This window comes from Nematolebias whitei, chromosome 6, assembly GCF_014905685.2.
Source record: "Nematolebias whitei isolate Nwh7 chromosome 6, NemWhi1, whole genome shotgun sequence".
In the NCBI taxonomy this organism is placed as follows: Eukaryota; Metazoa; Chordata; class Actinopteri; order Cyprinodontiformes; family Rivulidae; genus Nematolebias; species Nematolebias whitei.
The window spans coordinates 2,831,232-2,844,070 of NC_056503.1; the positions used below are offsets into that span (position 1 = coordinate 2,831,232).

Here is a 12,839-nt window from a genome sequence, read left to right on the forward strand (position 1 = left end):
CTGAGGAAGTAGAGTCTCTGATGAGCTTTCTTGATCAGGCTGGTGGTGTTGTTGCTCCAGCTGAGGTTGTTGTTCAGGTGCACACCCAAGTACTTGTAGCTGGAGACCACCCCCACGTGTTTGTTCCTTCTGAAGTCCACGACCATCTCCTTCATCGTCTTCACATTGATGTGAAGGTTGTTCTTCTTGCACCAGCTCTCCAGGTGTTCCACCTCTTGCTTGTAACTGGACTCATCATTGTTTGTGATGCATCCCACCACCGCTGTATCATCTGCAAACTTTACAATGTGACAGCCTGGATGAGTACATGCGCTTTTGAATTAATCACTGCAGTCAAGCGATTTAACTCTCTGAGACTTCTACTCCTGTCCACAGGTATTTAGATGGAAACTGCTCCAGTTGTCTCATGTTTGAAGAGTTCCTTCTCCAGACTGCAGGCTTCAGCTCCTTCCACAGATGTTCAGCAGGATTTCGATCAGGGATCAGAATAGTCCAGATGATCACAGTGGTTGAGATGGTGTAGTTTGGCTCTGATCCGTTCCTGGTGTTTTTAGCTGAGTGTTTGAAGTCATCATTATCCTGTTGCAGGACCCATGAGCTGCGACTGACACCAGGCAGCTCAGGTTGCTCCAGAATGCCTTGATTGTCTTGAGACTTCAGAGTCCCCGTGTCAGATGCAGCTTTAACTTGATGTCCTGAGACAACTCTGTCCTCAGCTGCTCAGCGTGTTACCCACCATGATACCAAACAGCTCAGTGACTACTTCTCAGCCTTTGAATAGGCAGACTGACTGGTTACAGATTGAAGACACCTGAGGTGCTGATTACAGGACAAACCTTATTGTCAAGGCCAGTTTCATTAGTTACTTTTATTTCTTAATTTGTTAACAACTTGTTGAACTAAAAGTCCAAATGAGACACACTTTTTTAGCTGTTTTTCAGGTTTTATTTTTATTTATATTTTTATCACATTTGTCAGTTTAAATTTTCAGTGACCTTCTTATCTTGAGCTGCTCAGGGGTCTGATGCTACCTGGGCTTGAATCTGCAGCCACAGGATTGTGAGACTGCAACAGTAACCACTGGACTACCGCGCCTCGTAGTTGTCTCAGTGATCGTTTTGGCTTTTCTTTAACAGCAGTGCTCAAACAATTGTTTTCTGATTTGTGTTGGAGGGGAAAGTAGGAAAGATAAACCCCGGTACTGATGGGCATACTGTGCTACAAAGTATAAATATAGTATAGTATACAGTAGTATAAATATAAATATGTGCTGTATGTAATCTAATGCCCCCATTCACTTGTGCACTCTCTCTACTTGATATAGAAAACTCTAAATGAGATTTTGTTTTTTAATTTAACATATTAAGCTAACAGAAGAAAATAGTGTTGTAAAAATACTGTTGATATTTTCTGCAGATCGGTGAGAAGAGTTTGTTCACCAAAGAGTTGGAGAACGCCCTGGAGAGGAACGAGTGAGTGTGACTCGGGTCGTCGGCACCACATCAGTTTTACCAAACGCCTAACCACAGTGCAGACATAAATGTTTGTGTCTAACTAATATTTGAGTTCTTTAATTAAGAAAGTGGATCAGAGGTTTTTGTCAAGTGACGATGTCTCAATATAAAGCCTAAGAAAGAGTTGAGGAGAACGACCAGCATGTGTTCATCTAAAATTCTTCAGCCTCAGGTGTAGCAGGAGGTTCTGCTCTGCAGCTGAAAGCCTTCATTAGAACCAGGAGCTCACGTTGTCTTCCTGTGTGACCCTCAGGGTTGATCTGGTTGTTCACTCACTGAAAGACCTTCCCACCACTTTGCCTCCAGGATTCACCATCGGTGCTGTGCTGAAGTGAGTACCCCCCCCCCCCCCCCACACACACACCCACACACACGGTCCATTCATGTCTGTACTGAACGAAGAGCCAGTATGTGTCAGGTCGCACCTACAGCCAGCATCTCTCAGGGCTTCCACTGTTGATAACAAATTGTGTAGAACGTTCACAAAACTCAATTCATTCCATTTTCCATTTTATTGATAAAACTCTTAAACTCCTAAATGGAACAAGGTACAGTGCACTGCAATAAAACAAATCTACTCAATAAAACTAGAAATAAATATATGTATATACATACAGTTGGTCCAGCCCTTAACGTGTGTGCGCGTTGTTCCAGGAGAGAGAACCCTTACGATGCCGTGGTGCTACATCCAAACAATGCAGGGAAGACTCTGGAAACTCTGCCAGCTAAAAGGTAGGGTTTACTCACGAAGCTGTTTGTTAGTGACGTCTGAGAGATCTGACTTCATGGTGTCTGTCTGCAGTATGATTGGCACCAGTTCATTACGCCGCGCTGCTCAGCTGAAGAAAAGATTCCCCCACCTGGAGTTCAAAGACATCGTATCCTTTCCTACTGTCTTGTTCCTGTGTTTTCATCCTGGACCTCCTTTATTGAGGCAGAAGATGACGGACGTCGGTCATTCCTAAATCATCACGTCTGCATTTGTTCACTTCAAGTATTATTATTTATTTTATTGGACCTTTATCGATACTGGGAGTTTCTCTGAGTCTCGAGGACTTCTTTTCGAGACAGACCTGTTTTTGGGAGCAGATGGTGGGGTCAAGGGCCCAGAGTGGGGCAAATGAGGGTGGAGGCAGGTGTGGGTGTTTCACCTATCCCACCCACATTTTGATGTTGTCAGTCTGGGGAGTTGAACCGGTGACCTTCCAATCACAGGCCCACCTATAACCTTTGCGCCACCACTCCCTAGTGAATTAGATTTTTCTGACGAATCACGTTTGTGTTCACAGAAATTTTAAAACACCTTAAATCACTTCTTCCAGCATTTCTGTTATAAATGTTATGTCCTGCTGCCAGTAGTAATTACCTGTGTGTGCATGTGCTTATTTGTTAGCATAATATCTGATACACTGAACAGGTGTTATTGAATCTTTCTGAAAGTTAATTGGATGTGCATGTCCTGAGATGTTTGTTGAACACTGGTGTTCAAGGCTGCAGTCAGTCTGCATGCCTTTAAGATACGTTTGTCCTTTTTATGTTTTCAGTTGAAGAAATAGTTTGGCTGCTCGTGAATAAAATGGATTACAGGAAGTTAAAGTGCAGTTTTTAGTCAATAATATCACCACAAATCTACAATTTTTGCTAAATGGCATTTTTGTTTAGCTTAAAGTAGTTCTATAGTAAGTGTGTTGGTTCGTGTTCAAACTTTGATGTAAAATCACCTTTTTAATGATTTCCCCCATTTAGAGTCGACTCGTTGACAAAATATCTTGTGAACCGCTGAACAGTTTAAAATGAATCTCTCCAGAAGAAATCCTCTGATGTATTTCTGTAACTAAATAACTTTTGGAGACAATCTAAATCAAGATGGCTGACACAACATTAACTATCATAAAATTAACTATCAGCAAATTTGACAGTTATTGAGATCAGATCAGATGTAGTTGTAGCTGAGAATCATTCCCAACACTGCTCTGAGCGTCACCTTTTCTTCAGTCACACAAAGGTTAAATCAGGTCATCTGGAAAAGTTTCTTTTTGGGAGAAATGTTTCGTCTGTCATCTGAAAGACTTCATCAGTCTGAGGCCTGCCAACAAGATCTGTCCCATAAATAGCACCTTATTGATGGGTTTCAAACCAGTCTGCTGTGGAGTTCACAGAAACTGGCTTTACACATGCAAGAAGGGGCCATCAGTCTAAACAATCAGTCATCATGTACAACAATCAAATGTTTTATGTCTCATGGCCAACTTGCTACTCACAGAAAAAGCCTGAGGACACCAAGGCCAAAATGGCTCAAGAAAGGTGTGTAAGCTCCATCATCCAGGAAGATGAATCACAAAAATGTTTAAATTATGTCATCTGGACAGTTTATGTTTGGGAGAAACATAACTCCAACACGGGGTGTCCTCAGATGGTTTCTGTGAGTAACAAGTTGGCTGTAAGGCCTAAAACATTTGATTGTTGTACATGATGATGATGGATTGTTTTGGACGGATGGTCCTTTCTTGTAGAGTTGTATTCGGGCCCAAAAAAAATCCAGCCCCAGCCCATAGTCATCATTTCCGAACTCCACCTGACCCAACAAATCAACAGTAATTACAGGTCCCCCCCTCGACATTTTTAATTAAACTTTGACTGCTTATATAGTTATTAACGGTCGGCGGATGTGTGCAGCTGAATAAAGGGGGCAGGAGATCGTAGCTGAGGGGGTGCTTGTCCTTTCATGGCCGTCAAAGCACATTAAAGCCCTGCTTCTGCTGCATTCTGCATTATTCAGACACAGACCCTGCTCTGACATGTCTGATATTTTGTGATCTCACCTGTTTGGGTCGTCGGCCGTGCGCATCCACTGAATGCAGCGGCTGGATGAACGTCCATTTATGCTTTGATGGATCGCTGCCTGGCAGTACAGTCCATCTGAAGCTTAACTGAACTTTTTACCTCTTTCAAGGCCGGTCAGCTCGCAGTCAAATGGCCGTGTGCGACTGGTGAATGTACGGCATGCCATGTTGCCATATAATTGGATTGCGGTTGATCTGCTGACGCAATCAAAAGCCCGACACCGACCCAGCCCACCCATCCAGCACTTTATTATGGCCCGGCCCAAATTTGGGTCGGGCCAGGCTTCAGGCCGTGTTAAGCCCCCAGTATACTGCCGCGTACATCCATACGCAGAGCTATGCAAGTATGTACGCAGAGGTACGTGCGTACCCCCCAGCGTACCCTCCGTGCAAAGCTCAAATTTTTACGACCGCATACGTGTACGTGGTGTCGCACAATAAACTGCCCAGCGACGGACTGTTTTGTATGCGACACCAATGTATTAAATTCCCCTTCTTCATCCCTGATCTGGCCTTTTCTTTTGTTTTTTTGCCAAGAGGCAGTGATCTCTTCCTCCTCCGTTGATGCCATGACTGAAATGGTGAGAAATGGAGGAATTTGTCACGAGCGAGTTAAACTCAGGTCCAGCGTGGCTGCGGGAGGGTCTGGAGATTTCCTGGTGGGCTGGTCTGATGTGTGGGCTGTAGAGCCAGCGCTCCGTTTTTTTTAAAAGATATTTTTATTAACAACATATAAACACAGAACACCGCTGAGGCTGAGGCTGCCAGCGCTTGTTTTTTTTTCTTTTTTCCTGACCTGTCAATCAATCCAGTAGGCGTGTCAGCAAACGACCAATCGGCGACCTCAATTTGTCCCGAAGGTAAATGCCCCTTGTCTGTGAAGCTGCTCTGCAGCTGCTCTGGGTGTACGCTTGAGTATCATGTCTGAACCGTCTGCATACAGTACACGCATACGTACGCGTGAACGTACGTTTGCGGCAGTATACTGGAGCCTTTAGTAATGGCAGCTCTACCTTTTTGCATGTGTGAAGTCAGTTTCTGTGAACTCCAAAGCAGGATGGTTTGAAACGCATCCAGGAGGTACTATTTATAAGACTCATCTCGGTTGGCAGGCCTCAGACTGATCAAGTCTTTCTGATGAAAGACGAAACATTTCTCCCCAAAAGAAACTTGTCCAGGTGACCTGATTTAACCTTTTTGTGATTCATCTACCTGGATGATTGAGTCTACAAACCTGTTTTCTTCAGTCATTTCTCATCAGTAGCTCATCTCAGTATAAAACTCTGGCATGAAAGGCGCTGGGTGAAATGCAGTTCTTCCAGTTTTCTTGTGTGCAGTTTTTATTTTTAGGCGTTTTTCTTAACTGCGGTCTTCAGCGTGGAAACCTGAACACACGTCTGAAAAAGCTGGATGAAAAGCAGGACTTTGCTGCCATCATCCTGGCTGCAGCCGGACTGAAAAGGATGGGCTGGGAGAACCGAGTCAGCATGGTACCAGCATGGTTGTGTCAAATCCTCTTAGTGACGTGTGCAGCTTTTTACTCTCTAACAGACTCTGGTCTTTCCATGGACAGATCCTGGAGCCTGAAGACTGCATGTATGCTGTCGGACAGGTAGGACCACTGTGGAGTGAAGATCACTTAACTGCTGACTGTTGCATTCATGACATGCTTGTTGTGTTTGTGACGAGTGTGGGAAAATAAAGTGTGTGCGTGTGTTCTCAGGGGGCTTTAGCGGTGGAGGTGCGGGCCAGCGATGCAGATATCCTGGAGATGGTGTCTGTCCTCCATGACCCCGACACTGTGCTGCGCTGCATTGCTGAGAGAGCCTTCCTCAAACAACTGGTGCATACATCTGCCTTCGTCTGTCTCATTGTCACGTTGTAACCAAAACTATGTTAACTCAGTGGAGATGTGTTTGCAGGAGGGTGGCTGCAGTGTCCCGGTGGCCGTGCACACGCAGGTGAAAGACTCGCATGTAAGAACTCTCACCACAGGTTGTTTAGTCACTGCTGCTGCCATCAGACAGTTTGTCTTGCACGCAGGGCTGTGAAGAGGCGTCACAGAGTTCTGTTTTATTTTTGCCACACATTTCAAATCCTCAGTTGTGAAGATCAGTAAATACAAAATGTAGTTTTTCAATGATGGTTCCATTTATTCAGCAGTTTCCCCTGGTTCACTTGCCTTTGCAAGGTACTCATATCTTCTGTGATTTTTGACGGGGGGTGGTGGTGTTGCACACTGTTTGTACCAACAGTTTTTTGGGGGGGTGGGGGGGCAGCTCAGCGTGTGGGAAACTGAGTGCTACCTCTGTAGCTGTTTAGCTAGCGTGTCTGTATTGCGCACTGCTAGCTTAGTGCTACGTCAGTGCCAGCAGTTTGAGTGGAGGTAGTGGTGGTGGTGGGGGTCGGCAGGGTGCTCGGCTCTGTTGACAGGGTGGGGCACCCTGCTTGTATAATGGTATGGGAAACACTTTTAAGGGATAAAAAGTGATCCAAACCAAGCTGGACATATTGAATTCATTTTATTTATAGCACCAGGTCACAGCAGAAGTCGTCTCAGGACACTGGCCAGAAACATTCACATGTAAAAATTATAAGTTAACATGTAAATGGACTGTACTTGTATAGCACCTTTCTATCTGATCAAGATACTTAAAGCTCTTTACACAACAATCTGTGCCTCATTGACCCATTCATACAGCTCTCTACTTGATCTCTACAAAGCTAATTGAACAAATCATTCTAAAGAGAATAATCAGAGCTTTATCACGTTCATACACTGATGGACACACATCAGAGGCTATGAGTGTTTTGCCCAGGGACACTTCGGCATGTGACTGCTGGTGGATTCGAACCCCCAACTCTTGCATTGGAGGACGACTGCTCTAACCACTCAGCCACAGCCGCCGTGTGGAATGTGGAAAAAGTAATTGCCCCTAAAGTAAATAATGATGCTTGATGGCAACAACTGCAGTGAAGAGTTTGCAGTAAGTTTAATAATAATAATGTGTATGAGTTGTCCATACATGACATGACATTGGCTCTGCATTTAACCTATCGCACCTGAGATACACCCAGGTGGAGCAGTGGGCAGCTATTGAAAGTACCCGGGGCGTAATTGGTGATGAGGTGTGCTGCTCAGAGACACCATGCGATGTGCAATGACTGGGGATCAAACCTGGGACTTTCAGATCCAGAGTCGGCTGCCCTGCCTCTACCCCATCGTCCTGCTGCACAACCCAACGGTTCTTCAGCTGAAAGTCTCAAACTAAAGTCTCCTTCAAGGTTTCCTGGTGTAGAGCTGAATTCATGGTTCCATCAATGACAGCAAGTCATTCAGGTCCTCAAGCAGCCCCAGACCATCACACTACCACCACCATGGCTGACTGCTGGGATGAGCTTATTTTTCTGAAATACGGTCGTAGTTTTACTCCAGAAGTAATGGGAAGCACATCTTACAGAAAATCACGAGTGTCCGCAGAATATTCCCCAAAGTCTCTGGGTTCATTAGGATGTTTCTATTTTATTTTATTTACTTTTTGGTAAATGTGAAGTGAACCTTTGTGTATTTTTTTTGCTCAGCAATAATTCTGACTTTGTTGCCACGGTGGTCATTTTTGCCCATTAGTCCCGTACCCGAGGCAGTGAGACCTGCAGGTCTTTAGAAGTTCTGGGATCATCTGAGACCTCCAGGATGAGTTGTACTCGGAGTCGTTTTGATCAGCCGGCCACTCCTGGGACGTTCACGTCTGTTCCTTGTTTTCTAGTTTTGGGGATTCTGACTCGATTGAAGTGATTTCTTGGTTCTGCAGGACTGACAGTGATCAGACCTGTGTGGGCTGAGGAAACTGAACTCAGCCTGTCAAGAAAATCACAGTTAATATCCTTAATAAAAGAAATCATCATTTAAAAACAGCATTTTTTTATGTACTCAGGTTGTCTTTGTTTACCAGATATATCTCTATTTCGTTTCATACACTATTTTACAATTCTAGCTTAAAACACATATATGTAGTTTTTCTGTTGGGCTGTTCATTTGGAGAAGATTTCATAATCAAAAGTTATCAAGTTTTATTTTATTGTTCAGTTAAATATAATTTTTATTTGTCTAATTTTGATCTTCCAATTTAAAATAGATGTGTTATTTATTATAAAGGTAGGAAACATAAATAAATCCACTGTCTTCCTTCAGAAGTGTAAGATCTCACTTTGTTTTCTCAGCTCTACCTGACTGGTGCTGTGTACAGCCTGGATGGATCGGACAGTCTAAAAGAAACAATGCAGACCAGCATTGTTGCTGGTGACCAGGTACGTATCTCATGCAGTTCATGCATATGCATACCTGCGTGCACGCACACACACACATACACATATGTCGTTCCTTGCTCTATTGCGGTTCAGTTCTTGCAGCTTCACTGCACTGTGGATTTCTTTTTGAATATATTACATATGCATTGGTTGTTTGTAGTTGCTTTTTTTCTTTGTGGGGGGAGGAAGCTGAGGTGGGGTACAGGCTGGGCAACCGACTTGGGACCAGAAAGTCGCGGTTCAACTCCCTGCCATGTCCACATGTCGTGGTGTCCCTGAGCAAGACACCTAATCCCTAATTGCTCCCTGCGCGCTTACATAGCTGCCCACTCTCCACCTGGGTGCATCTCAGGTGTGATGGTTAAATTCAGAGAACTTAATTTCATCATCGTATAGAAACATACAATGATGACAACACATAGCACTTTCTTACTTTTTCTTATTTTTACCTTTGTTAGTTTTATTTCAGTGACTTGTGGGGTGGTTTTTAACTAAACACATGAGAACTTGTCCAACTTGCAAACTTTATATTGTAACATACTGAGGACTCATTAACCAGATTTTCCCAGCATGCCTTGCACTGTGTGTTTGTAAATGGTAAATAAACTGTACTTATATAGCGGCTTTCTATCTTCTCAAGACACTCAAAGCGGTTTACACTACAATCTGTGTCCTCATTTACCCATCCATACAGCTCTCTACTAGATCTCTACAAATCTAATTGAACAACTCATTCTAAAGAGACTAATCAGTGCTTTAGATCACATTCATACACTGATGGGACACACATCGGAGGCTATGAGGGGTTCAGTGTCTTACCCAGGGACACTTCAGCATGTGACTGCTGGTGGAATCAAACCCCCAACTCAGCTGCCCTTGTGTTTCTCTTGTTTTATTGGTTTAGGCGTATACTGTACTGCATAGTTCAATTACTTTTTTTTAGTTATGATTGTTAGTGGTAGTTACCATATGAATAATGTTGTTGAACCTAGAGGGAGAATGTTTTTCACCTCCCTGTTAAAGCACGTTATTGTGTGAATGTTTATGAAGCACATTACACATGAATTCACTGTTCTGATCCATTTTTCTCCCGTATGTTAGCCACTAGGGAGCACAAGCCAGTGTATCTCTTGTGCTGGTCCCAAGCCTGGGTAAATGGTGAGGGTTGTGTCAGGAATGGCATCCGATGTAAAACACTTTTGCCAAAACCATAATGCGAGTTTATCAAAGTGAAACCATACTGGATCGGTCGAGGCCCGGGTTAACGATGACCGCCACCGGTGCTGTTGACAAACAGAGTGCCGGCGGAAATTGTGCTACTGTTAGTCGAAGACCACGAGGAGGGAAACGTGTCAGGAGACAGAGAGAGAAGAGGAAAGTGAAGAATGTAGGACTGAGGGTTGCAACTCTAAATGTGGGGACAATGACAGGCAAAGGTAGAGAGTTGGCTGATATGATGCTGTTGCGTTATGGGAGCTGAGCAGATCAAATCCATAGGACCAGTCTAAATAAGAAATATCGTAACAATGCAGAGAAGAAAGGTAGATGTTTTATGTGTCCCAAGAGACCAAGTGGAAGGACAGCAAGGCTCACAGTATTGGAGCAGGGTTCAAACTGTTTTACCATGGTGTGAATAGAAAGCGAAATGGAGTAGGGGTGGTCCTGAAGAAGGAGTTGGCAAAAAATGTAGTAGAGGTGAAGAGAGTGTCGGATATTGTGATGTGCCTGAAGGTAGAAGTAGAAGGTCTGATGCTAAATGTTGTCAGTGGTTATGCTCCACAGGTTGGATGTGATGAGGAGGAGAAAGATAGATTTTGAAAAGATCTGGATGAAGTGATTGAGAGTATTCCCAGGGAGGAGAGAGTGGTGATCGGAGCAGACCTGAATGGACATGTTGGTGAAGGAAACAGAGGGGATGAGGAAGTGATGGGTAGGTTTGGTGTCGAGGAAAGAAACAAGGAAGGACAGATGGTGGTGGATTTCGCCAAGAGAATGGAAATGGTTATAGTCAATACCTATTTCCAAAAGAGGGAGGAACATAGTGACCTATGAGAGTGGAGGAATGAGTATGCAGGTCGACTACATTCTGTGTAGAAGAGGAAACCTGAGGGAGATTGAGGACTGTAAGGTTGTGGCAGGAGAGAGCGTGGCCAGACAGCATCGGTTGGTTGTGTGTAGAATGACTGTTGTTGTGAAGAAGAGAAAAAGTGTAAAATCAGAGAAGAAGACCAAATGGTGGAAGCTGAAGAAGGAAGAATGTTGTAAGAAATCTAGACAGGAGCTGTTAAATGCTATGGGTGGTAAGAAAGAGCTTCCAAGTGACTGGGCTACTACAGCAACAGTAATTAGAGAGACAGGTAGGAAGGTACTTGGTGTGTAATCTGGACAGAGAATGGATGATAAGGAAACCTGGTAGTGGAACAGTGAAGTGCAGGACGCCGTTCAAAGAAAGAGATTAGCCAAGAAGAAATATGACAGTGAGAGGACTGAAGAGAGGAGACAGGAATATAAGGAGATTGGATGTAGAGCAAAGAGGGAAGTAGCTAAGGCAAAGCAGAGGACGTACGATGAGTTGTATGAGAGACTGGACACTAAAGAGGGTGAGAAGGACTTGTACCGATTGGCAAGACAGAAGGATCAGGCTGGATAGTATGTGCAGCAGGTTAGGCTTATTAAAGATAGGAATGGCAATGTTCTAACAAGTGAGGAGAGTGTGACGGGAAGATGGAAGGAGTACTTTTAGGAGCTAATGAATGAAGAGAATGAAAGAGAAAGAAGAGTACAGGTCATAGAAACTGTGGACCAGGAAGTGGGAAAGATTAGTGAGTGTGAAGTCCGGAAAGCTCTGAAAAAAAATAAAGAAGGGGAAGGCAGTAGGACCTGATGGCATACCAGTGGAGGTTTGGAAATATCGTGGAGAGATGGCAGTGAGGTTTTTGACTCAAATATTCAATGGCATATTTGAGGGTGAGAAAATGCCTCAGAAATGGCGAAGAAGTGCGCTGGTGCCCATTTTTAAGAACAAGGGTGATGTACAGAGTTGTAGCAACTAGAGGGGAATTAAGTTGATGAGTCACACAATGAAGATCTGGGAGAGAGTTGTGGAAGCAAGTCTTAGATGAGAGGTGACCATCTGTGAGCAGCAGTATGGTTTCATGCCAAGAAAGAGCACCACAGATGCCATCTTTGCTTTGAGAATGCTGCTGGAGAAGTACAGAGAGGGTCAGAAAGAACTCCATTGTGTCTTTGTGGATTTAGAAAAAGCATCTGACAGGATGCTGAGAGAGGAGGTGTGGTATTGTATGAGGAAATCTGGAGTAGCAGAGAAGTATATTAGACTGGTACAGGACATGTATGAGGACAGCAGGACAGTGGTTAGATGTTCTGTAGGGGTGACAGATAGTTTCATGGTGGAGGTGGGAGTGCATCAAGGATCAGCTCTGAGCCCCTTCTTGTTTGCTCTGGTGATGGATCGACTAACATGAGGTCAGGCAAGAATCCCCATGGACGATGATGTTTGCAGATGAAATTGTGATCTGTGGTGAGAACAGGGAACAGGTGGAAGAGAACTTGGAGAGGTGGAGGTATGCACTTGAAAGAAGAGGAATGAAAGTCAGCTGTAGTAAGACAGAGTACATGTGTGTGAATGAGAGGGAGGCCGGTGAAACAGTGAGGCTACAAGGAGCAGAGGTCACAAAGGTGCAGGACTTCAAGTACTTGGGGTCCACTGTCCAGGAAAATGGGGAGTTGGGTAAAGAAGTGAAAAAGAGAGTCCATGCAGGATGGAGTGGATGGAGAAAAGTTTCAGGAGTGATTTGTGACAAAAGGGTGTCAGCAAATGTCAAAGGAAAAAATTACAAGACAGTGGTGAGACCAGCTATGTTGTATGGTCTGGAGACAATGGCATTGACAAAAAGACAGGAGAAAGAACTGTAAGTGACAGAAATCAAGAAGTTGAGGTTCTCCTTAGGAGTGACAAGGATGGATAAGATTATGAATGAGATCATCAGAGGTTCAGCACAGGTTGAACAACTGGGAGATAAAGTTAGGGAGGCCAGACTGAGATGGTTTGGACATGTCAAGAGGAGGGACCGTGGGTATATTGGTAAAAAGATGTTAGAAATGCAGCTGCCAGGAAAAAGACAAAGAAGAAGGCCAAAGAGGAGATATATGG

The 12,839-nt window shown here is 44.1% G+C and overlaps 2 protein-coding genes across 4 annotated transcripts in view; both read left to right on the plus strand.

Moving 5' to 3' along the window:
* Positions 1–12,839, plus strand: part of LOC119411476 (alpha-2-macroglobulin-like protein 1) — a 670,820-nt gene that overhangs the window by 333,594 nt on the left and 324,387 nt on the right. The window lies entirely within an intron of this gene.
* The window catches only part of LOC119410478 (porphobilinogen deaminase), a 22,422-nt gene that overhangs the window by 8,047 nt on the left and 1,536 nt on the right, over positions 1–12,839 (plus strand). For all 3 annotated transcript variants that reach the window (XM_037677360.1, XM_037677361.1, XM_037677359.1), the window contains exons 5-13: positions 1,417–1,472; positions 1,768–1,845; positions 2,169–2,246; positions 2,317–2,392; positions 5,734–5,847; positions 5,931–5,969; positions 6,081–6,200; positions 6,280–6,333; positions 8,579–8,665. In XM_037677360.1, the coding sequence (XP_037533288.1) occupies positions 1,417–1,472; positions 1,768–1,845; positions 2,169–2,246; positions 2,317–2,392; positions 5,734–5,847; positions 5,931–5,969; positions 6,081–6,200; positions 6,280–6,333; positions 8,579–8,665 (702 nt within the window). The remainder of the gene's footprint in view (positions 1–1,416; positions 1,473–1,767; positions 1,846–2,168; positions 2,247–2,316; positions 2,393–5,733; positions 5,848–5,930; positions 5,970–6,080; positions 6,201–6,279; positions 6,334–8,578; positions 8,666–12,839) is intronic.